General features: G+C 45.8%; 1 protein-coding gene across 1 annotated transcript; it reads right to left on the bottom strand.

Annotated features, from left to right (window-relative positions):
- On the bottom strand, positions 1 to 27,857 carry LOC138365353 (uncharacterized). The gene is made up of 4 exons (XM_069325654.1): positions 27,624 to 27,857; positions 26,903 to 27,089; positions 408 to 3,294; positions 1 to 250 (listed from the first exon to the last, which is right to left on the bottom strand). The coding sequence occupies exons 1-4, from the start codon at positions 27,855 to 27,857 to the stop codon at positions 1 to 3; spliced, it is 3,558 nt and encodes a 1,185-aa protein (XP_069181755.1).
- Between the last annotated feature and the right edge of the window lie 49 nt (positions 27,858 to 27,906).

The raw sequence follows: 27,906 nt of genomic DNA, 5'->3' as shown, positions 1-27,906 counted from the left end.
TCATGAAGTGAAGGTGAAGAGGTAGAACAGCCTATTGACAGAGCCCGGGTGCATGGGGGAAGTTGTGTAAAACTCTGGTTTGTGTCTCGGAGAGGCTGCAGGATCCGTGTAGGTCGGGAGGATTTCCCGGTTGCAATTTTTTTCCATGTAGCTTAGTGAATTAAGGCTCGTCTGGGATCTTCTCGGTCGTAGGTTCGAACCCTCGTCACTGCCCTTGTGGATTTGTTCATATGGTCCAAATATTACTTTACTGTTATATTTTATTAACACAATCATATCTTAAAATCTAAATGAAAAGGTGACAAATTTAATAAAAATGTATTTTAGTTTAAATTTGTTAAATTTTTGTTTCATTATTAGCTCATATCTTTATTTTATTTTTACATATTGAGTTAATATATTTTTACGGAAGTGACATTGCGGCCACCTGGGTGATTGCGGCCACCTGGGTGATTGCGGCCACCTGGGTGATTGCGGCCACTTGGGTGATTGTGGCCACCTGGGTGATTGCGGCCACTTGGGTGATTGCGGCCACTTGGGTGATTGCGGCCACCTGGGTGATTGTGGCCACCTGGGTGATTGCGGCCACCTGGGTGATTGTGGCCACTTGGGTGATTGCGGCCACCTGGGTGATTGTGGCCACTTGGGTGATTGCGGCCACCTGGGTGATTGCGGCCACTTGGGTGATTGCGGCCACCTGGGTGATTGCGGCCACTTGGGTGATTGCGGCAACTTGGGTGATTGCGGCCACCTGGGTGATTGTGGCCACCTGGGTGATTGCGGCCACCTGGGTGATTGTGGCCACTTGGGTGATTGCAGCCACCTGGGTGATTGTGGCCACTTGGGTGATTGCGGCCACCTGGGTGATTGAGGCCACTTGGGTGATTGTGGCCACTTGGGTGATTGCGGCCACCTGGGTGATTGTGGCCACTTGGGTGATTGCGGCCACCTGGGTGATTGCGGCCACTTGGGTGATTGCGGCCACCTGGGTGATTGTGGCCACTTGGGTGATTGCAGCCACCTGGGTGATTGTGGCCACTTGGGTGATTGCGGCCACCTGGGTGATTGTGGCCACTTGGGTGATTGCGGCCACCTGGGTGATTGCGGCCACTTGGGTGATTGCGGCCACCTGGGTGATTGTGGCCACTTGGGTGATTGCGGCCACCTGGGTGATTGTGGCCACTTGGGTGATTGCAGCCACCTGGGTGATTGTGGCCACTTGGGTGATTGCGGCCACCTGGGTGATTGTGGCCACTTGGGTGATTGCGGCCACCTGGGTGATTGTGGCCACTTGGGTGATTGCAGCCACCTGGGTGATTGTGGCCACTTGGGTGATTGCGGCCACCTGGGTGATTGTGGCCACTTGGGTGATTGCGGCCACCTGGGTGATTGTGGCCACTTGGGTGATTGCAGCCACCTGGGTGATTGTGGCCACTTGGGTGATTGCGGCCACCTGGGTGATTGTGGCCACTTGGGTGATTGCGGCCACCTGGGTGATTGTGGCCACTTGGGTGATTGTGGCCACCTGGGTGATTGCGGCCACCTGGGTGATTGCGGCCACCTGGGTGATTGCGGCCACTTGGGTGATTGTGGCCACCTGGGTGATTGCGGCCACCTGGGTGATTGCGGCCACCTGGGTGATTGCGGCCACCTGGGTGATTGTGGCCACTTGGGTGATTGTGGCCACTTGGGTGACTGCAGCCACCTGGGTGATTGCGGCCACCTGGGTGATTGTGGCCACTTGGGTGATTGCAGCCACCTGGGTGATTGCGGCCACCTGGGTGATTGTGGCCACCTGGGTGATTGCGGCCACTTGGGTGATTGCGGCCACCTGGGTGATTGTGGCCACTTGGGTGATTGCAGCCACCTGGGTGATTGCGGCCACCTGGGTGATTGTGGCCACTTGGGTGATTGCAGCCACCTGGGTGATTGCGGCCACCTGGGTGATTGTGGCCACCTGAGTGATTGCGGCCACCTGGGTGATTGTGGCCACCTGAGTGATTGCGGCCACCTGGGTGATTGCGGCCACCTGAGTGATTGTGGCCACCTGAGTGATTGCGGCCACCTGGGTGATTGCGGCCACCTGAGTGATTGCGGCCAGCTGGGTGATTGTGGCCACCTGAGTGATTGCGGCCACCTGGGTGATTGTGGCCACCTGGGTGATTGCGGCCAGCTGGGTGATTGTGGCCACCTGGGTGATTGTGGCTACCTGGGTGATTGCGGCCACCTCGATGATTGCAGCCACTTGGGTGATTGCGGCCACCTGGGTGATTGCGGCCACCTGGGTGATTGCGGCCACCTCGATGATTGCGGCCACCTGGGTGATTGCGGCCACCTGGGTGATTGCGGCCACCTGGGTGATTGCGGCCACCTGGGTGATTGCGGCCACCTGGGTGATTGCGGTCACCTGGGTGATTGCGGCCACCTGGGTGATTGCGGCCACCTGGGTGATTGCGGCCACCTGGGTGATTGCGGCCACCTGGGTGATTGCGGTCACCTGGGTGATTGCGGCCACCTGGGTGATTGCGGTTACCTGGGTGATTGCGGCCACCTGGGTAATTGCGGCCACCTGGGTGATTGCGGCCACCTGGGTGATTGCGGCCACCTGGGTGATTGCAGCCACCTGGGTGATTGCAGCCACCTGAGTGATTGTTGCAACCTGGGTGATTGCAGCCACCTGAGTGATTGTGGCCACCTGGGTGATTGCGGCCACCTGGGTGATTGCGGTCACCTGGGTGATTGCGGCCACCTGGGTGATTGCGGCCACCTGGGTGATTGCGGCCACCTGGGTGATTGCGGCCACTTGGGTGATTGCGGCCACCTGGGTGATTGCGGCCACCTGGGTGATTGCGGCCACCTGGGTGATTGCAGCCACCTGGGTGATTGTGGCCACCTGGGTGATTGCGGCCACCTGAGTGATTGCGGCCACCTGAGTGATTGCAGCCACCTGGGTGATTGCAGCCACCTGGGTGATTGTGACCACGTGGGTGATTGCAGCCACCTGGGTGATTGCGGCCACCTGGGTGATTGCGGCCACCTGAGTGATTGCGGCCACCTGAGTGATTGCAGCCACCTGGGTGATTGCAGCCACCTGGGTGATTGCAGCCACCTGGGTGATTGCGGCCACCTGAGTGATTGCGGCCACCTGAGTGATTGCAGCCACCTGGGTGATTGCAGCCACCTGGGTGATTGTGGCCACGTGGGTGATTGCAGCCACCTGGGTGATTGTGGCCACTTGGGTGATTGCATCATAAGTGGCTATCGTTTCCTTATTATAGCACAGTGGTCTGCGTCCTGGGCTCACAACCGAGGTAGACCAACTGGCTGAAGATCGTTACCTGCAAGACGATCATTCTTACGATACGGTGATCGTGGCTTAGTGAGCCCTTGACCTACACTCCGTGACCGCTGGTGACGCATGCGTGGCGCATGCGTAGTGTGCGTGTCACTCGATCAGCGAGGTTAAGCACCGATGGGTCTGGCAAGTAACTGGATAATGTGCGTGTCACTGTGCCAGGATCGAGCCCCGCTGGGAGGGAGCAACTGTCATGGCTGCGTGTCCCACAGCACCCCTGGCCATGTTGAACCTTACAGACATCACAACATGGCCCCCTGGCCTACAATATTATGGTCAAGGGGTTATGGAAAGTGCAATAAAATACTTACCAGTTTGTAACATATATATAACTGAAAACTCACACCCCAGAAGTGACTCGAACCCATACTGTCAGGAGCATTCTGCAACTGGTGTACAGGACACCTTAACCACTCGACCATCACGACTGGACAAAAGATGATGGTAGCCGAGGCTAATTCCCCATCACCCCGCCGGCACTCGTTGAGCAAACACAGCTGAGCATCACAATATACAACTCGCAATATACAATACAATACCACGTGACCTCATAACCCCTGGTTGTGACTGTTGTGAGGTCCTCACAACACAAAGTATAACAATATCTATCAGCCCATATTAACCTACTTCACTTGACATATTAATAGATATATAATAATACATGGGATAGTCATACATAAGATACATAAGCATAGTAATACATGGAACCTATATACATAATAGGGTATAAGGATATAGCAATATATAATGGTGATACAATGGTATACTGTGTTATATTATGGTGTGATGATTGCGTATACTGGTGTATATTGGGTCATACCAGCAGCACTTGAGGCTTGGGTAAGGCATCCTTATCTTGAGACAATTTCGGGGCTTAACGTCCCCGCGGCCCGGTCCCCAAGAATACCACCGATGAGCGCCGGTGTGTCATACAACCTGCCTATTACTTCCTCACTAGAAAGTTACCACTAACGAATTATATTTATATATAATTTTATTGTTATTATATGCACAGTGATGCCACAATAAGGTGATGGATCAATGAGGTACTGTAGAGAGCCCTATAGTCCACGATCGCCTGTTCAATCCCATTGTATAGCTTCAGTGTTTTTATGTGTTAATAATTCTGTACTTTCTTAACTTGTTTTGTAATTATTTTAAATTGATTGCGAACGATTTTGACAGTTTCCAACTAAGAGATTATATATATATATTTTTTTTAGATATATACAAGAGTTGTTACATATGATTCGTGTAATACATGTTCATATGTGTTTCATGGTAATTATGTTCTTGTCCTATGTTATTATCTCTGTGAGAACACATTAGTGTGGATAAATCCACTAGGGCCGTGATGAGGGTTCGAACTTAGGTCCGGGATGATCCCAGACGCGCCTTAGTCGACTGCGCCACGACGTGGTCAAAAGAATTGTAACCGGGATTGTTGCCGCTTAAGTCTAACCCCTATTTTGGTACTGGTAATTATGTTGGTTCAAATGAACGTTTTTATGATGTTTACCGTCCAATGATAACCCCGTTTTCTACTGAGGAAATTTCCACTGTGCTCCGTCTTCTATGAGTGATTAAAGCACTATTTCCAAGGTTAGTTTGTTTTGTACTTACAACAGCAGCAATATTATCTGCATATATTGTTAAATGTTGGTTAATGGTGTCGGTTTTCCCCGACAGGGAGTGATAGTGGTAGTGATAGTGGTAGTGGTTGGTCTCCATAACTTGAACCTCTTTTCCTCTTCCCCTGCATTACGGGCTATTCATGCCCGTGCCACCATTTGGGTGGCTTATTGTTCATCAATCACTTCCCCCCCCCCTGTGTGCACAGTGCCAGCTCACAGAGCACAGTGCCAGGTCTCAGGGCACAGTGCCAGGTCACAGAGCACAGTGCCAGGTCACAGACCACAGTGCCAGGTCACAGACCACAGTGCCAGGTCACAGTGCACAGTGCCAGGTCTCAGGGCACAGTGCCAGCTCACAGTGTATAGTGCCAAGTCTCAGGGCACAATGCCAGCTCACAGAGCTCAGTGCCAGGTCATAGATTACAGTGCCAGGTCACAGACCACAGTGCCAGGTCACAGACCACAGTGCCAGGTCACAGACCACAGTGCCAGCTCACAGGACACAGTGCCAGCTCACAGTGTACAGTGCCAGGTCTCTGGGCACAGTGCCAGCTCACAGTGTACAGTGCCAGGTCACAGTGTACAGTGCCAGGTTTCAGGACACAGTGCCAGCTCACAGTGTACAGTGCCAGGTCTCTGGGCACAGTGCCAGCTCACAGTGTACAGTGCCAGGTTTCAGGGCACAGTGCCAGCTCACAGTGTACAGTGCCAGGTCACAGTGTACAGTGCCAGGTTTCAGGGCACAGTGCCAGCTCACAGTGTACAGTGCCAGGTCTCTGGGCACAGTGCCAGCTCACAGAGCACAGTGCCAGCTCACAGAGCACAGTGCCAGCTCACAGAGCACAGTGCCAGCTCACAGAGCACAGTGCCAGCTCACAGAGCACAGTGCCAGCTCACAGAGCACAGTGCCAGCTCACAGAGCACAGTGCCAGCTCACAGTGCCAGCTCACAGAGCACAGTGCCAGCTCACAGAGCACAGTGCCAGCTCACAGAGCACAGTGCTAGCTCACAGAGCACAGTGCCAGGTTACAAAGTGAGTTACTAGCAGTTGTTAGAGGTTGGCTGAGGTTACAATCCGTCATTGAGTCTATAGGGAGGATGTGGGCCGTATAGTTAACAGCTTATATATATATATATATATATATATATATATATATATATATATATATATATATATATATATATATATATATATATATATATATATATATATATACAAGAGTTGTTACATTCTTGTACAGCATCACCTGCCTGTGATCCCACCAGGTTGACGAGTGGCAAATTGAGTAGGCCGAGCAGTCGGGCAGAACTCTCCAGTCACACTACATGATAATCTCCGCTACATGGAGACTGACCATTCCACCGGCGAGTGTGGGGTACTCCTGCCCATGCCCCAGGTGTAGAGCCACTTTGTTGGTGGACAAAGTTCTCGGTTCTCGGTTCTCGGTTCTAAACTGGTGTCAAGGCGCGGGGTTTTCATTGGAAATTTAGCCATAGTGTGAGTAGTCGGTCCCCATCTGTGGAGGTGACTTCTTCACCTGAATGGAATCACCTTATTCCATTCTTCCTTAACACACTGCTGTCATTACAATCAACTTACAGTCAACCACCGAGCTTCTCTCCCAAGCTATATATGCACACTTAACAAGGCGGTTAACATCACATTGTTGTGGCTCCCCTCTCACCTTGGTCTGCAGGAACATGTTAAAGTTGACGCCCTGGCTAAGGCTGCAGCTGGCTAAGGCTGCAGCTGGCTAAGGCTGCAGCTGGCTAAGGCTGCAGCTGGCTAAGGCTGCAGCTGGCTAAGGCTGCAGCTGGCTAAGGCTGCAGGTGGCTAAGGCTGCAGCTGGCTAAGGCTGCAGGTGGCTAAGGCTGCAGGTGGCTAAGGCTGCAGGTGGCTAAGGCTGCAGCTGGCTAAGGCTGCAGCTGGCTAAGGCTGCAGGTGGCTAAGGCTGCAGCTGGCTAAGGCTGCAGCTGGCTAAGGCTGCAGCTGGCTAAGGCTGCAGCTGGCTAAGGCTGCAGCTGGCTAAGGCTGCAGCTGGCTAAGTTTACAGTAAATAATGACAATGATGAACGTAATAATGAGCACCCAAATAAGTCCCATTAAAAGTGTCATTACACGAGAACTGTTTAGGTAAATAGAAAGAAAACCCAAAAGTGCCAGCAGGAAGTAACAGGTCCATTGATCACCACAAGGAGACGGGTTAGACACAGTCAGCAGACTAACAGACGTTGTCACAGCTATGGAGCAGCAGCAAAGTGTGTGGTGAGATTGACGGACACCGCCTTCACCACTACCTGAGAGAGAGTGCACATCTAACAATCATTAAACATATGTGTAGATCATTAAACATATGTGTAGATCATTAAACATATGTGTAGATCATTAAACATATGTGTAGATCATTAAACATATGTGTAGATCATTAAACATATGTGTAGATCATTAAACATATGTGTAGATCATTAAACATATGTGTAGATCATTAAACATATGTGTAGATCATTAAACATATGTGTAGATCATTAAACATATGTGTAGATCATTAAACATATGTGTAGATCATTAAACATATGTGTAGATCATTAAACATATGTGTAGATCATTAAACATATGTGTAGATCATTAAACATATGTGTAGATCATTAAACATATGTGTAGATCATTAAACATATGTGTAGATCATTAAACATATGTGTAGATCATTAAACATATGTGTAGATCATTAAACATATGTGTAGATCATTAAACATATGTGTAGATCATTAAACATATGTGTAGATCATTAAACATATATGTAGATCATTAAACATATGTGTAGATCATTAAACATATGTGTAGATCATTAAACATATGTGTAGATCATTAAACATATGTGTAGATCATTAAACATATGTGTAGATCATTAAACATATGTGTAGAATAATTAACCCCACATTGTTGGAGTTAGGAAAATGTCATTGGTTAAATATCTGTTCTTAAAAGATTTCCCCATTTTGCACCCGCAAGATAACGTAAGATTTTAAGGGTTCATAGATGTTAATCTTGTTTGAGGAGCTGTTCACTTGAGACAGTTAAGCAAGTCCCAGCTGTGTCTGGGTACAAGTGACAGGATGAACAACCCAGCGGGTTTTCTTCCTATTGGGGAGTGTTGTACATACTGCTATGGCGGTGTGTCCACTCACAGGATGAGTGACGCTGCCCAATACTGTCACTATGGCGGTGTGTCCACTCACAGGATGAGTGGCGCTGCCCAATACTGTCACTATGGCGGTGTCCACTCACAGGATGAGTGGCGCTGCCCAATACTGTCACTATGGCGGTGTGTCCACTCACAGGATGAGTGACGCTGCCCAATACTGTCACTATGGTGGTGTGTCCACTCACAGGATTAGTGGCGCTGCCCAATACTGTCACTATGGCGGTGTGTCCACTCACAGGATGAGTGCCGCTGCCCAATACTGTCACTATGGCGGTGTGTCCACTCACAGGATGAGTGGCGCTGCCCAATACTGTCACTATGGCGGTGTGTCCACTCACAGGATGAGTGACGCTGCCTAATACTGTCACTATGGTGGTGTGTCCACTCACAGGATTAGTGGCGCTGCCCAATACTGTCACTATGGCGGTGTGTCCACTCACAGGATGAGTGACGCTGCCCAATACTGTCACTATGGCGGTGTGTCCACTCACAGGATGAGTGGCGCTGCCCAATACTGTCACTATGGCGGTGTGTCCACTCACAGGATGAGTGACGCTGCCCAATACTGTCACTATGGCGGTGTGTCCACTCACAGGATGAGTGACGCTGCCCAATAAACTCGCCCCTCGGGGCAAAATTAAAATAAATTAAGGCCAAAAATTATCGTACTAGAAAATGGAAGCGGCTGGCGAATGTGACTTACTGTCCCGTTTTCTGTTGTATTTCCTCTGGCAGGTTAGGATAAGGGCACTTTAAACAGACCGTTTTCTGGACGTTGGGGAACCTTAGAAGGACGGGCTGGGTAAGACAGTAGTAGCGATGGTAGTTACAGGAGACGGCAAACTACCACCTTGTTAAAGGTCCTAGTTATTATCAAGGAATACAGACGGAGTAGTTATGGGTGTGATCGCGAGTACCCAGGTTCGAATCCTCCTCATTTCCTCCTACTAACTTTCTCACGGGTTTAGGAACATGTACTCACTACAGCTCAGTAGATCAAGATCCTGGATAACGTCTTGAAACAAGAAAAGTGTTCGCAGTTTTTGTTTCATGTATTCCTGGGTGGATACATATACATAACGGAATCATTCTTGCATCTTGGATCACAATACATATTATCATACAGTCATTGTATCTTATTGATGCAAAGTGTCAACACAACATGGAAATTGAACGTATAATTAACATATTGATACTTTTTTTCATTGCAGGTATGATTGGCCCTATGACTGTGGCTTGAGGGCCCCTATGTGTGGGTTGAGGGCCCCTGTGTGTGCCTTGAGGGCCCCTGTGCGTGGGTTGAGGGCCCCTGTGTGTGCCTTGAGGGCCCCTGTGCGTGGGTTGAGGGCCCCTTTGTCAAGCTCAGCTGTTGAAGGTACTTGTACCCTATTCTTGAAGTATTGAATAGTGACAGACAATGGGTGTCTTGACTGCTATGTGCACCCTCTTGTTCTCTTGGCATTCATCTCACTCTAAATCCTTTAATATTGTTGAATTACATTGCTTAAGAATATATATATATATATATATATATATATATATATATATATATATATATATATATATATATATATATATATATATATATATATATATATATATGATATTACACGTCATATTATACCTGGCAGTAAGGTCAAGAACGCTTGAATAGACAAGTTAAGTCTTGAGCTTGGGACGAGAGTGAACCAGGGTGATGAGCTTGGGACGAGAGTGACCCAAGGGGTGAGCTTGGGACGAGAGTGGCCCAAGGGATAAGCTTGGACGAGAGTGACCCAGGGTGATGAGCTTGGGACGAGAGTGACCCAAAGGGTGAGCTTGGGACGAGAATGACCCAAGGGATGAGCTTGGGACGAGAGTGACCCAGGGGGATGAGCTTGGGACAAGAGTGAACCAGGGGGATGAGCTTGGGACGAGAATGAACCAGGGGGATGAGCTTGGGATAAGAGTGAACCAGGGGATGAGCTTGGGACAAGAGTGAACCAGGGTGATGAGCTTGGGACGAGAGTGAGCCAGGGGAATGAGCTTGGGACGAGAGTGAACCAGGAGATGAGCTTGGGACAAGAGTGAACCAGGGTGATGAGCTTGGGACAAGAGTGAACCAGGAGATGAGCTTGGGACAAGAGTGAACCTGGGTGATGAGCTTGGGACGAGAGTGAGCCAGGGGAATGAGCTTGGGACGAGAGTAAACCAGGGGGATGAGCTTGGGACGATAGTGACCAAAAGTAATGAGCTTGGGACGAGAGTGAACCAGGGGGATGAGCTTGGGACGAGAGTGAGCCAGGGGAATGAGCTTGGGACGAGAGTAAACCAGGGGGATGAGCTTGGGACGAGAGTGAACCAGGGGGATGAGCTTAGGACGAGAGTGGACCAGGGTGATGAACTTGGGACGAGAGTGAACCAGGGAATGAACTTGGGACGAGAGTGGACCAGGGGGATGAGCTTGGGACGAGAGTGAACCAGGGGGATGAGCTTGGGACGAGAGTGAACCAGTGGGATGAGCTTGGGACGAGAGTGAACCAGTGGGATGAGCTTGGGACGAGAGTGAACCAGGGGGATGAGCTTGGGACGAGAGTGAACCAGGGGGGTGAGCTTGGGGGTGAGCCTAACACGTGTGGGGGCCCAGGGTTCGAGTCTCCTACACCCCCGGTGAATGGAAAGTATATCTATATATAAGAAGATGCGGTCACTGAATAACTCAACCAGAGAAGACAAGAACATAGGAATATATATGTCTGACCTGCGCTTGAAACAATCCAGTGATCCTTCGTCTGTTGTGTTACCGGTTTATCCATAAGTGAATGACCCTCTTCCCAAACCGGTATTAACCCAGTATTAACCTGTTAGCGAACCAGTATTTACCCAGGTCTTTCCTGAATCTCTAAATTTATCCTATTTATATCCATTGTTTTGCGAAACTGGACTCAGGAGCTGGCACTCGACCCACCGTATGCGCAACCTCATATTTCCTCCCGTTGCAACTTGCTGACATTTATCGAGGTAATGACAGTGTCCCCAAGACTGGAAAGTCTAAGTGTCAGCCTTGAAGGGCTGAGCTGTCGTCCTACGGCTGACCTGGAGCTGACTGACAGCCCACATGTCCTCGCCTTACCTGGGGACTTTCGCCTCTAAGACCTGCTCCCGGGGGATGAGGGTCAGCACTCTCTTATGATATATTGACGGAATTATTTGTGTTGACAGCTTGGGGTATAATGCGTCGGCCCTCGCTGGTGCAAGCAGTGTTGCAGGTAGTGCCAGCCTTCCTTGGGCCGCCCCTGTCAGCGGCTCGAAATATAGCGAAGGTGAACTTCTTTTTGCGTGGAAAAAATATCGTGTAGCGCGTGCATGGTGGAGGGGGGGGGCAGGCAGGGGGGCAGGGGGGGGGGTCCACAGTTATGGGGCCCATCAGCCTATCAGAGTTGTGGAGAACACAGAAGCGGCGCCCATCAGGATACTTGTTTAAACATAAGATGCTCCGATTGTCCACAGTGAGATGAATACACCGAATATCTGGGTATATATGTGTGTCTTGTCTGATGGAGGCGTGGGGGGTCAGGGTGTTGGGGGTCAGGGTACTGGGGTCAACGGTGGGGGTCATATACCCCGATATACTCCCCCACGTGCTAGGGGAGGTGTGAGTGTACTCACCTGCCACCTCACCACTAGAGGAGATAATCAGGAGCTACACAGAAGAATTTGTCTTTGAGCATGTGAGGCGACACATTACGAAACGCTTCACTAGGCGTCACACACAAATAATGAGTAAAAATTAACTCTGGAGAGTTAATTTTTAATCTTCCTGCTTCAGTGAAGAAAAACATAAGGATTATCGAGAATATTATCGATTTCATTATACATATGATGTTACAGTTTGTCTAGGCCTAGGGTCACTTGCAGGAGTCTGCAAGCCTCCTCCGAGCGTAACCTACTTGTCACCTTTACATATCTTGCAAGCATAGACAGGTATGCTGTGGGTATGCATTGACAGGTATGCTGCAGGTATGCATTGACAGGTATGCTGCAAGTATGCATTGACAGATATGAGTGCCAATGGAAGTGACTGACTTAGGTCTGGAGCAGAATTGGGGGACAAGAACTAAGCCATTCTAGATCTCGGCTTCAACTTGTCTCCATTTTGATATTTTTCATCATTCTCTATTTTCTATCTCTGAGGTATTCCCTCGTTCAGTCTCAGACCTCCTCAGTTATTCCTGCCTGGCTCTTATCAAAGACACTTTAACAATCGTAGAATACTCACTGTATTCAGCCTCTATATCCCAGGAAATGGATTTTATGTACGCCTGAATTTCCTTTAGTTTCCGAAATATCCTGAATTGATGCACTCTTTAGTGCAAGTGTTACACTGTAGACCTTAGTGGCTTTCTTAGTAGTTCAGTAGCTTCCTTTAGTACCCCTGGCGATATCCGGCATGATCCTGTAGCCTTGGACGCATTCCATTTACTTCCTCATTTACCACTATGTTCTTCATTGTTGCTTCTCCTCGCCTCTCGCTCCGTCTCCACTCTCGTTCACTTAAAAAAAAAAATCCGAAATATCGCAAAGAATTCCTCACATACTTCGTTGTCACTCTCTGAGGACTACCCCTATCATTCCTGAACTTGACGTATGGGTACCCAAGGAGGTAAATGGTCTCCGGGAGCCCCTGCAATATAGCCTACCACACCACTAAACACGCCAGGGACCCATGAAGATACAAGTGGGAACAAGTAAACGAATGTAATATAGTTACCCCTTAGAGAGGGAAAAATGAGAGGGGTAACTTGCCAATATTTTCACCCAGAGCTGCGGAAGGTCGCATTGAACCAGGGAAAATGGGAATTCTACCTTGTACTGATTTCCAGGTTACTGCCGCGGAACACTAAATGTCTCCAGGTTACTGGTGCGGAACACTGAATGTCTCCAGGTTACTGGTGCGGAACACTGAATGTCTCCAGGTTACTGGAGCGGAACACTGAATGTCTCCAAGTTACTGGAGCGGAACACTGAATGTCTCCAGGTTACTGGTGCGGAACACTGAATGTCTCCAGGTTACTGGAGCGGAACACTGAATGTCTCCAAGTTACTGGAGCGGAACACTGAATGTCTCCAGGTTACTGGAGCGGAACACTGAATGTCTCCAGGTTACTGGAGCGGAACACTGAATGTCTCCAGGTTACTGGAGCGGAACACTGAATGTCTCCAAGTTACTGGAGCGGAACACTGAATGTCTCCAGGTTACTGGAGCGGAACACTGAATGTCTCCAGGTTACTGGAGCGGAACACTGAATGTCTCCAAGTTATTGGCGCGGAGCACTGAATGTCTCCAGGTTACTGGAGCGGAACACTGAATGTCTCCAGGTTACTGGTGCGGAACACTGAATGTCTCCAAGTTACTGGCGCGGAACACTGAATGTCTCCAAGTTACTGGAGCGGAACACTGAATGTCTCCAAGTTACTGGAGCGGAACACTGAATGTCTCCAAGTTACTGGAGCGGAACACTGAATGTCTCCAGGTTACTGGAGCGGAACACTGAATGTCTCCAAGTTACTGGAGCGGAACACTGAATGTCTCCAGGTTACTGGTGCGGAAAATGGATAGTACAGTTAGGGTTCAAACTGTAATATCTATAGATAAAAGAGTAACTGAGATACTCGAAGGAGTAGACTTTACTCAGTAAACTCAGTAGACTTAGGAGTAGACTCGCTATAATTTACATGGAATCGTTAACACGATAACACCAGGCTTGCCCTAATTACGTGATTGAGTCATTAGAAATCAGAGTAGGGCGCAACGCCTTGCTCATAAGATAGGTGAAGACATCTTAGGTTTACAGTGAGGTTACAGTAAACTCACAGATGAAATATGTGGAGAGTTTACAGTGAAGACAGAATACGATACACAGTCAGACCTCTTCGTGGAACGCTGTGACTAAGGGAAGACCTTGATGTAGCAGCGTTGTATAGCCACAGGTGTAGCCACAGGTGTAGCCACAGGTGGAGCCACAGGTGTAGCCACAGGTGTAGCCACAGGTGGAGCCACAGGTGAGGCCACAAGTGTAGCCACAGGTGGAGCCACAGGTGGAGCCACAGGTGTAGCCACAGGTGTAGCCACAGGTGTAGCCACAGGTGGAGCCACAGGTGGAGCCACAAGTGGAGCCACAGGTGGAGCCACAGGTGAGGCCACAAGTGGAGCCACAGGTGGAGCCACAGGTGGAGCCACAGGTGGGGCCACAGGTGGAGCCACAGGTGGAGCCACAGGTGGGGCCACAGGTGGAGCCACAGGTGGAGCTACAGGTGGGGCCACAGGTGGAGCCACAGGTGGGGCCACAGGTGGAGCCACAGGTGGAGCCACAGGTGGAGCCACAGGTGGAGCCACAGGTGGTGCCACAGGTGGAGCCACAGGTGGGGCCACAGGTGGAGCCACAGGTGTAGCCACAGGTGTAGCCACAGGTGTAGCCACAGGTGGAGCCACAGGTGGAGCCACAGGTGGGGCCACAGGTGGAGCCACAGGTGGGGCCACAGGTGGAGCCACAGGTGGAGCCACAGGTGGGGCCACAGGTGGAGCCACAGGTGAGGGCCACAGATGGAGCCACAGGTGGAGCCACAGGTGGAGCCACAGGTGGAGCCACAGGTGGGGCCACAGGTGGGGCAACAGGTGGAGCCACAGGTGGGGCCACAGGTGGAGCCACAGGTGGAGCCACAGGTGTAGCCACAGGTGGAGCCACAGGTGGAGCCACAGGTGGGGCCACAAGTGGAGCCACAGGTTGAGCCACAGGTGGAGCCACAGGTGGAGCCACAGGTGGTGCCACAGGTGGAGCCACAGCTGGGGCCACAGGTGGGGCCACAGGTGGAGCCACAGGTGGAGCCACAGGTGGTGCCACAGGTGGAGCCACAGGTGGAGCCACAGGTGGAGCCACAGGTGGAGCCACAGGTGGTGCCACAGGTGGAGCCACAGGTGGAGCCACAGGTGGAGCCACAGGTGGAACCACAGGTGGAGCCACAGGTGGTGCCACAGGTGGAGCCACAGGTGGTGCCACAGGTGGAGCCACAGGTGGAGCCACAGGTGGAGCCACAGGTGGAACCACAGGTGGAGCCACAGGTGGTGCCACAGGTGGAGCCACAGGTGGAGCCACAGGTGGAGCCACAGGTGGAGCCACAGGTGGAGCCACAGGTGGAGCCACAGGTGGTGCCACAGGTGGAGTCACAGGTGGAGTCAGCGTTGCGACACACACGTGGCAACAATCGACAGGGTTGTTAATAAGAACCTTTAGAACAACGCTAATGACATTCTAATTATGATATTCTTCAAAGACTTTGTTCCCTCTCGTCCGGTACACGGTTCTCTGTTCATCTCAGTGTACCAGGTACCCCTGGTCCACTTCTCAGTGTACCAGGTACTCATGGACCACTTCTCAGGTACCAGGTACCCCTGGTCCACTTCTCAGTGTACCAGGTACCCCTGGTCCACTTCTCAGTGTACCAGGTACCCCTGGTCCACTTCTCAGTGTACCAGGTACCCCTGGTTAACTTCTCAGGGTACCAGGTACCCCTGGTCCACTTCTCAGTGTACCAGGTACCCCTGGTCCACTTCTCAGTGTACCAGGTACCCCTGGTCCACTTCTCAGTGTGCCAGGTACCCCTGGTCCACTTCTCAGTGTACCAGGTACCCCTGGTCCACTTCTCAGGGTACCAGGAGTACTAATATTGTGTACTAGCTGGTTATTGATTACAATCAATAACCAACTAATACACAGTTACACACTACCCACTTCCAGACCCCGGGCCAGCGCAGTGACTGGACCTAATAACCCTACACTAGGAACGGAAGCATCCAGTAGAACATAAGCTGCTAACATAAGAATGAAGGTAACTGCAGAAGGCCTTTTGGCCCATACGAGGCAGCTCCTATTTATCCAGTCTCCCAATCTCGCCCATATACACGTTCAACCCACGTTTGAAACGATCTAGGGACCCCACCTCCACCACGTTACGCGGTAATTGGTTCCACAAAACAGAAACAAGAAACAGAAGAAACAGCAAAATTCAGAGAAGAAAAATGGCTCGAGTGGTGTGCCAAGCTAAATCAGCGTACGTCCTTGGGCGACATCTGGAGGCAGATCAACAAGGCCAAAGGAAAATCGCCTCCTGCTCCGCCGCATCATGTTCATCCCTTAGCTCTCTCTCGTATCTTCGTTAATACCTAATCAAATTCCCTGAAATTTTAACCCTCTGTATTTCAGACACAGTAAATAAGATCAAGTCAGTTACGGTTTCCAGCTCTCATCCCCACCTTACTTCCCTCTCGTGTCTTCGGTAATATCCTATCAAATTCCCTGAAATTAATACCCTCTGTATTTCAGACATAGTAAATAGGAACCAAACAATTATCAAACTCTAGCTCTTGTCCCCCAGCTTAGTTCATTTGTACAAGATCGTTAGTAAAAGACCAATTTTCCCGAATTTAAAGCAAACATACTTCAAAGTTAGTAAATAAGATCAAGTCAGTTTCTGAGCTCCAGCTCTCGTCCCCCACCCTACTTCCCCCTCAAGTCTTTGTTAATATCCTATCAATTCCCCTGAAATTTTTACCCTCTGTATTTCAGACACCGTAAATAAGATCAAAAACAGTTATCGAGCTCCAGCTCTCGTCCCCACCTTAGTTCTCTCTCGTATCTTTGTAAATAACCCATCAATTTCCCTGAAATTTTTTACCCTCTGTATTTCAGACATAGTAAATATGATGTAAACAATTATAAAACTCTAGCTCTTGTCCTCGGTACAAGTTCACTCTTGTAAATTCACAACTTTCAGTCCAAATCCCCGGAGATTTAAACACCCAACTACATTTTCAGAGATAGTAAATAAAAGCCAGTTCAGTTACCGAGTTTCAACTCTTGTTCCCCGCTTAGCTCATTTTGTACAAGTTCTTTATTATGCAACTAAATCACCTGAGATTTAAGATCACCTTACTTCTAACGTAGTAAAATTAATCAGGACATTAGCCAAGCTCCATTTCCTCTGTCTTAGATCATCGAACATAAATATATCTGATCAAGTCCCTCTCCAGCCTAACTCTTTATCAGAGTAATCACCTTACCCTTTCCCTCCCTTACCTTCTCATCCCCAACGTATCCAAACCTTCAATAATCATACTGTATTTGCATATTTTCTCTATATTCAGCAGTGTTCTTCAAATTTTTTCCATGTTTTCTGTGTTCGCTCCATGTTCTACAAATGTTCACAGCAAGCTCTGTTCAAATTTTTTCACCTGTTTTTCTCATTTTTTCTGTTTTCTACCATTTTCCCCCCATGTTCATTACACTCCCTTACATGTTTTCTGTACAACTTTTATACTCAGTATTCATGTTCTCAATGTTCTTAGCTTGTTCTTCACACATTCAGTGTTCATTTGTATTCAGTTATTTGTATTCCCTATGTTCCTTATCATGTCTTCATATTCTCTATAAGTTCTTATTCTCTGCATGCTAACTCTATTCATCAACTTTTTCTTACATGTTTTCTGTGTCCACCATATGTTCACTGTGTTCATTCCCTTACTTAACCTCAATTTTTTTATGTTCTTTGTTTCTTTAAACCAATTTGTTTCTTCCATTCACTAACTAGTTCTTTGTCAAATATTATACAGCAATATTATACGGCAATACAGTTCCCTCAACAATTTTAGTCGCCCAGTTTTATTTGCAAAACTATGTCAAAGTAATTCTCGTAGTCAACTTAATAGTTCTACCAACCCTGTTCTTAAACAAATCTACGCTTTATTCAGTTCCAAATTTTCAAAGACAAACCTTTCTTGTAACTTCTTAACTAAAAATTGCTTGTCAATCAACCGAAAATAGTCAGGATTAATCTCATTCAACACGGTTCTTAACTAAAACAACCTTTCTCTTAGCTAAAAATCGTCAAAGGAATCTTACCATCACTGTTCTTAACTAAAATAACCTTTCTCTTAGCAAAAATAGTCAAGGGAAACGTTTCCAATACTGTTCATAACTAACTTTATCCACCGTCATTCAACTAAAAATAATAACTTTCATCATTTCCTAACTAAACTTATTCCATAGTCAACAGAAAATAACCGTGTTCATCATATTTCATTGTCATTTCTTATCTAAAAAATTATCCGCCAATCATCAGAAAAGTCATGTTCATCATGTTTTGTCTTTTGCTTAACTAAAAGTATTCATCAGTCAACTAAAAAATAGTTATATCAACATGTTTCCCTGTCATTTCTTAACTGAAATATCACTTCTCTCTTCTGAAAATAGTCATGTGTAGCCTCTTTCCAACACTGTTCTTAACTAAAGTAACCTTTCACTTCAAATACTCATATTCATCATTGTTCCTAACTAAAATTATATGTCGTTAAGTAAGAAATATAGTCAAAGACACTCTTTGAGACATCAAGGACTTACTCAAAGACATCAAAGTTGCACTCAAAGACATCCTTTGAGACATCAAAAAACATCCTTTAAGACTTCAAGGGCACTCTTCGAGATATCAAAAGACACTCTCAAACACTCAAAATAATTTACTCGCATCCTCAAAGTTATTCTCTAAGTATCTTTTCGTTCATCTGAGAAGCTTTCTAAGACATCTTTGTTCATCAAAGTTGTTCTCTAAGACATCAATCTTGTTCTCTAAGACATCAAAGATGTTCTCTAAATCATAAAAGTTAATCTCTAAGTCACCTTCGTTCATTAGAGAAACTTTCCAATCCATCTTCGTTGATGTTACGAACCCGGATCCAGCATCCGAGCCTGGAGCTGTGACAACCACGTCATCTGTGGGTCAGCTCCCGAAACCCCCGCCAAACGGACGACGACACCTGGTGAGGACAGCGTGTACTGGCCTCGAGGACCAGTTTCCAGTCTGGTTCAGCGCTCAACACCGCCGCCACTGACCTCTGGCGAGGTGGTGCTCCGACGACAGCGCCATCTATGGACTGGATACGTCGGGTGTTTGTGCCCGAGCCCGTAAGTGTGGTGTTTTAGTGTCCCTGTTATTGATGACGTGTCTGCTTACAGAGCCGACCTGGGACCACTGTGTTGAAGGTTGAGTCAGTCTACCCGAGGCAGCCAGTCTCCATACTGTGAAGTTTGCTGCAGCTGTTGTGACGTCGTCCCCCCGGAAGAACACTGTGGTGTGTTAGCCTGCCAGTGAAGTGGCAGTGAAAGGATTTACCCGGGACCGACTGTTGGAGACGATAATCCACTGGGGTAGTGAGGACAGGAGGGTGATTTGTGATATCACACGAGACTCCTGTCTAGGGCGTACCCCTTTTATCGTTCGTGGAGTGGCCGTACCAGCCTTGGTGGCTCAGTACCTGCCAGCAGACCTGCTGGACGTGTGGTTGACGGCCTCCACGACGGTGCCCCCAGTGGACCTGTGTTTTGGCTGACCTGTGGCCAGGGTAGGCTCGGCATTCTCAGAAGACACGTCTTGAGGCCACGAAGAAAGCACCGCGGACTCAGCACCTAGCTTCTTGATCAAGAGTCTTCAGCAGAAGACTAGATTGTGCATGATCCCCTTGTAAAGTGTTAATACCCCTCCCCCTTGTGTACTCTTTTATTCTATATATTTAATCGGTGATGGTGAACATTATAATATTAAGTTCTTAACTTTCTTTCCCTACTCCCTTTTAAGTTACTTGCGTCACGGATCTCATCCCTTGATAGCCACTACTGGCTTGGGAACGGATACATATATCTTCCTCTAACAACATCAGAGTGAGAACCCCGTTGCGTCCCGAGAGGGCCGTAACAGTTGATCAAAGTTATTCTCAGAGTCATCAAAGTGATTTCTAATTCACCTTCGTTCTCCAAAAAGTTGTTCTCTATGACACCTTCGTTCATCAAAGAAACTCTGCTTCTTCCATCATGTTATTCTTTAAGACATCTTCAGTCATAAAATTTCTCTCCAAAATGTAACTAGTTCAGTTTTTCATACCAAACCTGCACTTCTGTTAAAATATATTTTCTTAGTCACTTTACCCTAAAACTGTTCTCTGAACTACACTGCTCAAACCTACGTAACTTATCCTCTCCACCCAATGTTACTTAGTTAACGTAATGTTCCTAAACCTAACTTTACCTATCCTAACATAACTTACCTTACCTATCTTACCAAACTTACCTAACCTAACCTAACTTATCCTGCTTAACCTAACTTACCTACATTATCTAACTTAACCTGCTTAACCTAACTTTAACTATCCTAACTTAACTTACCTTACCTTACCTATCTTACCTAACTTACCTAACTTAACCTAACTTATTCTGCTTAACCTAACTTACCTACATTACCTAACTTAACCTGCTTAACCTAACTTTACCTATCCTAACTTAACTTACCTTACCTTACCTATTTTACCTAACTTAACTAACTTAACCTGCATAACCTATCCTTCTTAACCTAACTTACCTTACCTTACCTATCTTACCTAACTTACCTAACTTAACCTAATTTATCCTGCTTAACCTAATTTACCTACATTACCTAACTTAACCTGCTTAACCTAACTTTACCTCTCCTAACTTAACTTACCTTACCCTACCTATCTTACCTAACTTACCTAACTTAACCTAACTTAACCTGCTTAACCTAACTTACCTACATTACCTAACTTAACCTGATTAACCTAACTTTACCAATCCTAACTAAACTTCCCTTACCTTTACCTATCTTACCTAACTTAACCTGCATAACATAACTTTACCTATCCTAACTTAACTTACCTTACCTTACCTAACCTGCATAACCTAACCTGCTTAACCTAACTTACCTTACCTTACCTATCTTACCTTACTTACCTAACTAACCTTACCTCACCTATCTTACCTAACTTAACCTAACTTATCCTGCTTAACCTAACTTACCTATATTACGTAACTTAACCTAACTTACCTAACTTAACCGAACCTAACCTGCTTAACCTATCTTACCTTACCTTACCTAACTTACCCTAACTTATCTTGCTTAACCTAACTTACCTACATTACCTAACTTAACCTGCTTAACCTAACTTACATAACTTAACCTAACCTAACCTGCTTAACCTAACTTACCTTGCCTTATCTATCTTACCTAACTTATCCTGCTTAACCTAACTTACCTAACTTCACCTAACCTATCTTACCTACCCTACCTAACTTAACCTGCTTAACCTAACTTACCTTACCTTACCTAACTTACCTAATTTAACCTGCATAACTTAACTTACATAACTTAACCTAACGTAACCTGCTTAACCTAACTTACCTTACCATACCTATCTTACCTAACTTACCTTACCTTACCTATCTTACCTAACTTAACCTAACTTATCCTGCTTAACCTAACTTACCTACCTTACCTAACTTAACTTAACCTAACTTACCTACCCTACCTAACTTAACCTGCTTAACCTAACTTACCTTACCTAACTGAACCTAACTTATCCTGCTTAACCTACCTTACCTAACTTAATCTTACATTCCCAAACTAATGTATCCTAACTTATCTAGTCCAACCAGACATTATCTAACTTACATAAAAATTCCTGCTTGCCTTTTGTGTTTCGTCAATCATTGTCTCATATTCATTTACTCATTTCAAGGGTTAATTTCTCAAATGGACATTTTTGCATTTCAAGTGTTATTTGTTTAAGATTGGGTGTTTAACCATTTCAAAGGATTTTTGTTATATATGGGAATTTACTCGTTTCAAGGGCTAATTTCTCAAATGGTCATTTTTGCAGATCAAGGGTTTTTTGTTAAAGTTCGTCAAGTTGCTCATAAGTTGTATTTATTATGTTTGTTATCATTTAATCATCTTCCCCAACACTTTAACCTAACCTTTCAGATGTAGTTTATTGAGTTTTTGACGTATTTGTTGAATATAATATCCTTTTCATAACCTTTCAGATGTAGTTTTTTTCTCCTTTGTATATTTTTACCCAAACCCACCATCCCACTTAACCTTCTTTCCTTCTTTTACTTTGTTTTCACATATAAGTTCATTCTTTATCCTTCTAACTCCCCTTTTCTATCTCTCTCCCTTATTCTCTCTCTTCCTCCCCCTCTCTCTCACTCATTTGCTCAAATGCTCTCTTGTTTCTCAAATTCAAGTCTTAATGCTCCCATTCTCTCGCCCTCACTCTCATTCACTTAGTTTTTCTTTTTCTCAAATTCAAGTCTTAATGCTCCTATACACTTCCTCCCCCTCTCTCTTACTCTTTTCTCCTCTTTTCATGCTCTCACTCCCTTGCTCTCTTGTTTTTTCTCAATTTCAAGTCTTAGTAGATCTGATTCTTTACTATTGTAATTTTATTATTACTAAGATAAGGAATGAACTTATATATGAAAACAAAGTAAAAGAAGGAAAGAAGGTTAAGAGGGATGGTGGGTTTGGGTAAAAATATACAAAGGAGAAACAAAACTACATCTGAAAGGTTATGAAAAGGATAATATATTCAACAAATACGTCAAAAACACAGTAAACTACATCTGAAAGGTTAGGTTAAAGGGTTGGGGAATAAGAATAAATGATAACAAACATAATAAATACAACTTATGAGCAACTTGATGAACTTTAACAAATAACCCTTGATCTGCAAAAATGACCATTTTAGAAATTAACCCTTGAAACGAGTAAATTCTCATATATAACAAAAATCCTTTGAAATGGTTAAACACCCAATCTTAAACAAATAACACATGAAATGCAAAAATGTCCATTTGAGAAATTAACCCTTGAAATGAGTAAATGAATATGAGACAATGATTGACGAAAAACAAATGACAAGCAGGAATAATTATGTAAGTTAGATAATGTCTGGTTGGACTAGATAAGTTAGGATACATTAGTTTGGGAATGTAAGATTAAGTTCGGTAAGGTAGGTTAAGCAGGATAAGTTAGGTAAGGTAAGTTAGGTTAAGCAGGTTAAGTTAGGTAGGGTAGGTAAGTTAGGTTAGGTTAAGTTAGGTAAGGTAGGTAAGTTAGGTAAGGTAGGTAAGTTAGGTTAACAGGATAAGTTAGGTTAAGTTAGGTAAGGTAAGGTAAGTAAGGTTAAGCAGGTTAGGTTAGGTTAAGTTATGTAAGTTAGGTTAAGCAGGTTAAGGTAAGTTAGGTTAAGCAGGTTAAGTTAGGTAGGGTAGGTAAGTTAGGTTAGGTTAAGTTAGGTAAGGTAGGTAAGTTAGGTTAAGCAGGATAAGTTAGGTTAAGTTAGGTAAGTTAGGTAAGATAGGTAAGGTAAGGTAAGTTAGGTTAAGCAGGTTAGGTTAAGTTATGTAAGTTAGGTTAAGAAGGTTAAGTTAGGTAATGTAGGTAAGTTAGGTTAAGCAGGATAAGTTAGGTTAAGTTAGGTAAGTTAGGTAAGATAGGTAAGGTTAGGTAAGTTAGGTTAAGCAGGTTAGGTTATACAGGTTAAGTTAGGTAAGATAGGTAAGGTAAGTTAAGTTAGGATAGGTAAAGTTAGGTTATGCAGGTTAAGTTAGGTAAGATAGGTAAAGGTAAGGTAAGTTAAGTTAGGATAGGTAAAGTTAGGTCAAGTTAGGTAATGTAGGTAAGTTAGGTTAAGCAGGATAAGTTAGGTTAAGTCAGGTAAGATAGGTAAAGGCATGGTAAGTTAAGTTAGGATAGGTAAAGTTAGGTCAAGCAGGTCAAGTTAGGTAATGTAGGTAAGTTAGGTTAAGCTGGACAAGTTAGGTAAGTTAGGTAATATAGGTAAGGTAAGTTAAGTTAGGATAGGTAAAGTTAGGTTAAGCAAGTTTAGTTAGGTAATGTAGGTAAGTTAGGTTAAGCAGGATAAGTTAGGTTAAGTTAGGTAAGTTAGGTAAGATAGGTAAGGTAAGGAAAGTTAGGTTAAGCAGGTTAAGTTAGGTAAGTTAGGTAAGATAGGTAAGGTAAGGTAAGTTAAGTTAGGATAGGTAAAGTTAGGTTAAGCAGGTTAAGTTAGGTAATGTAGGTAAGTTAGATTAAGCAGGATAAGTTAGGTTAAGTTAGGTAAGTTAGGTAAGATAGGTAAGGTAAGGTAAGTTAAGTTAGGATAGGTAAAGTTAGGTTAAGCAGGTTAAGTTAGGTAATGTAGGTAAGTTAGGTTAAGCAGCATAAGTTAGGTTAAGTTAGGTAAGTTAGGTAAGATAGGTAAGGTAAGGTAAGTTAGGTTAAGCAGGTTAGGTTATGCAGGTTAAGTTAGGTAAGTTAGGTAAGGTAAGGTAAGTTAAGTTAGGATAGGTAAAGTTAGGTTATGCAGGTTAAGTTAGGTAAGATAGGTAAAGGTAAGGTAAGTTAAGTTAGGATAGGTAAAGTTAGGTTAAGCAGGTTAAGTTAGGTAATGTAGGTAAGTTAGGTTAAGCAGGATACGTTAGGTTAAGTTAGGTGAGTTAGGTAAGATAGGTAAGGTAAGGTAAGTTAAGTTAGGATAGGTAAAGTTAGGTTAAGCAGGTTAAGTTAGGTAATGTAGGTAAGTTAGGTTAAGCAGGATAAGTTAGGTTAGGTTAGGTAAGTTAGGTAAAATAAGGTAAGTTATGTTAGGATAGGTAAAGTTAGGTTTAGGAACGTTACGTTAACTAAGTAACATTGGGTGGAGAGGATAGGTTACGTAGGTTTGAGCAGTGTAGTTCAGAGAACTGTTTTAGGGTAAAGTGACTAAGAAAATATATTTTAACAGAAGTGCAGGTTTGGTATGAAAAGCTGAACTAGTTACATTTTGGAGAGAAATTTTATGACTGAAGATGTCTTAAAGAATAACATGATGGAAGAAGGAGAATTTCTTTGATGAACGAAGGTGTCTTAGAGAACAACTTTTTGGAGAACGAAGGTGAATTAGAGATCACTTTGATGACTCTGAGAATAACTTTGATCAACGAAGATGGATTGGAAAGTTTCTCTAATGAACGAAGGTGACTTAGAGATTACCTTTTATGATTTAGAGAACATCTTTGATGTCTTAGAGAACAACATTGATATCTTAGAGAACAACTTTGATGAACAAAGATGTCTTAGAGAACAACTTTGATGAACAAAGATGTCTTAGAGAACAACTTTTTGGTGAGCAAAGGTGAATTAGAGATCACTTTGATGACTCTGAGAATAACTTTGATCAACGAAGATGTTTTGGAAAGTTTCTCTAATGAACGAAGGTGACTTAGAGATTACCTTTTATGATTTAGAGAACATCTTTGATGTCTTAGAGAACAAGATTGATGTCTTAGAGAACAACTTTGATGAACAAAGATGGCTTAGAAAGCTTCTCAGATGAACTAAAAGATACTTAGAGAATAAATTTGAGGATGCGAGTAAATTTTTTTGAGTGTTTGAGAGTGTCTTTTGATATCTCGAAGAGTGCCCTTGAAGTCTTAAAGGATGTTTTTTGATGTCTCAAAGGATGTCTTTGAGTGCAACTTTGATGTCTTTGAGTAAGTCCTTGATGTCTCAAAGAGTGTCTTTGACTATATTTCTTACTTAACGACATATAATTTTAGTTAGGAACAATGATGAATATGAGTATTTTAGCGAAGTGAAAGGTTACTTTAGTTAAGGACAGTGTTGGAAAGAGGCTGCACATGACTATTTTCAGAAGAGAGAAGCGATATTTTAGTTAAGAAATGACAGGGAAAAATGATAAAGTAACTATTTTCTAGTTGACTGATGTTACGGCCCTCTCGGGACGCAACGGGGTTCTTACTCTGACGTTGTTAGAGGAAGTTGTATCCGACCCCAAGCCAGTAGTGGCTTTCAAGGGATGTGATCCGTGACGCAAGTAACTTAAAGGGGGTAGGGAAAGAAAGTTAAGAACTTAAGATTATAATTATTCCCATCACCAATAAATAATATATAAAAGTGCACAGGGGGAGGGATATTAACACTATACAGGGGGATTATTCACAATCGTTGTCTTCTGCTGAAGACCCTGGTGCAAAACTCTCGGTGCTGAGTCCTCGGTGCTTCTTCGTGGCCCCACAACGAATCCTCTGAGAAGTTGAGCCTACCCTGGCCACAGGTCAGCCAAAACACAGGTCCACTGGGGGCACCGCCGTGGAGGCCGTCAACCACACGTCCAACTGGTCTGCTGGCAGGTTCCGGAACAGCAAGGCTGGTCAGGCCACTCCACGAACGATATAAGGGGAACGCCCTAGACAGGAGCCTCGTGTGACACCACAAATCACTCTCCTGTCCTCAATACCCCAGTGGATGATCGTCTCCAACAGTCGGTCCCGGGTAATCCTTCTACTGCCACTCCACTGGCAGGGTAACACACCACAGTGTTCTTCCGGGGGGACGACTTCACAACTGCTGCAGCAAAGTACAAGGTATGGAGACGGCTGCCTTGGGTAGACTGACTCAACTTCCATCACAGCAGTCCCAGGTCGACTCTTTAAGCAGACACGTCATCAATAACAGGGACACTAAAACACCTCACTTACAGGCTCAGACACAAACGCCCGACATATCCACTCCATAGATGGCGCTGGTGTCTGAGCACCACCTCACCAGAGGTCAGCAGCGGCTGTGTTGAGCGCTGAACAGGACTGGAAACAGGCCCTCTAGGCCAGTACACCTTGTCCTCACCAGGTGTCATCGTCTGCTTGGAGGGGGTTTCGGGAGCCATACTTTATATACTGGAACGGCGAGGCTGTCTCGTCCACAGAACTGTACTAAGGGGAAACCCTGGCACAAAGGGAACTTGAAAATGGCAGGCGATGACCTGCCTGACGTAATCTTCCACGTCTCCACTGCGATGTCAAGCAGGGGCATCATCTCACACCTCTCGAGTAAAGATCGATATCGACCCGGTTTAGGGCGACTCGACACTTCCCTATGTCGTGGCACCGATGATGGCTGGTCACAGACGGCGTTTCTGGTGCCGGTCCAGTAGTCCTTCAGGGAGATAGGAACCTGGAATACAGGGGTCTGATAATTCAGAGTGACAGTGGGCAAGGCAGTACATACTACACACTCATCTACTAGGCCCACACCTAGTTCCAACAGGGCTGCTTGCACACCGAAGATGGCATTCGCTCTGCCACCGTCAGGTCGGCCAACGTTCCGCATAACGCTGCATTGAGGCTCAGCAGTCACGTGGGGGGTGTCAACCTGTCGGAAACAGTCACTCACATTATCATATCTCGTACCTCCTGTATCAACCATCACTTTCCAGGCCCCTCCTTTGCCTGCAACACTTGCAGTGCAAATCTCCAATCCCTGGGAACTCTTTACGATATTCACGGGAGCCATCATCCTTCGGGTCGTCCACTGATCCTTACTGAGAACACAGAGAACACATACGAGAACAAAACAAAATACCGGTAGGAAACATTTGGTTACCTTAGGGACAAGTTTCCTGAGCCTGTCATGTCCATAGCCGGCAACATCCACTAGCCTGGCTTGGACCGAAGAGGACACTAGACTTTTTGAACACACCTCACATACCTCTGACGTCTGGGGAATCTCTGGCTGGTTCAATACACGCTGTAACTTGCCATACCGCAAGCACACACCCGCCTTCGCTCCAGACTCGTTGGTATCCGTGGGTGCCTGCACACAAGGCTTCTCTTCCTGCTCAGTTACCTCTGCTATCGTAACCGTATGTTCCTCATCGGGAGAAGAATCAGGAGACACCGTTAGAATACTGTCGATCTGCGGGTGAGAGGACAAATTAAACATGTTCAAATCCGGGTCTGTCTTTACCTGGATATTACCATTGCCTGCCGTT

This window comes from Procambarus clarkii, chromosome 16 (assembly GCF_040958095.1).
Source record: "Procambarus clarkii isolate CNS0578487 chromosome 16, FALCON_Pclarkii_2.0, whole genome shotgun sequence".
In the NCBI taxonomy this organism is placed as follows: domain Eukaryota; kingdom Metazoa; phylum Arthropoda; class Malacostraca; order Decapoda; family Cambaridae; genus Procambarus; species Procambarus clarkii.
This window is presented reverse-complemented; position numbering and strand designations above follow the sequence as displayed.

Bases quoted from the DNA above. Each gene is read 5' to 3' on its own strand.
- LOC138365353 (XM_069325654.1), bottom strand. From the start codon at position 27,857: ATGTTTAATTTGTCCTCTCACCCGCAGATCGACAGTATTCTAACGGTG. The intron at 3,295-26,902 runs GCAGGTCATCGC...TTGTGAGCCCAG, and splicing joins GACGTGGAAGATTACGTCAG to GACGCAGACCACTGTGCTAT. The intron at 251-407 runs GTAAAAATATAT...AAAATATAACAG, and splicing joins GTGGCCGCAATGTCACTTCC to TAAAGTAATATTTGGACCAT.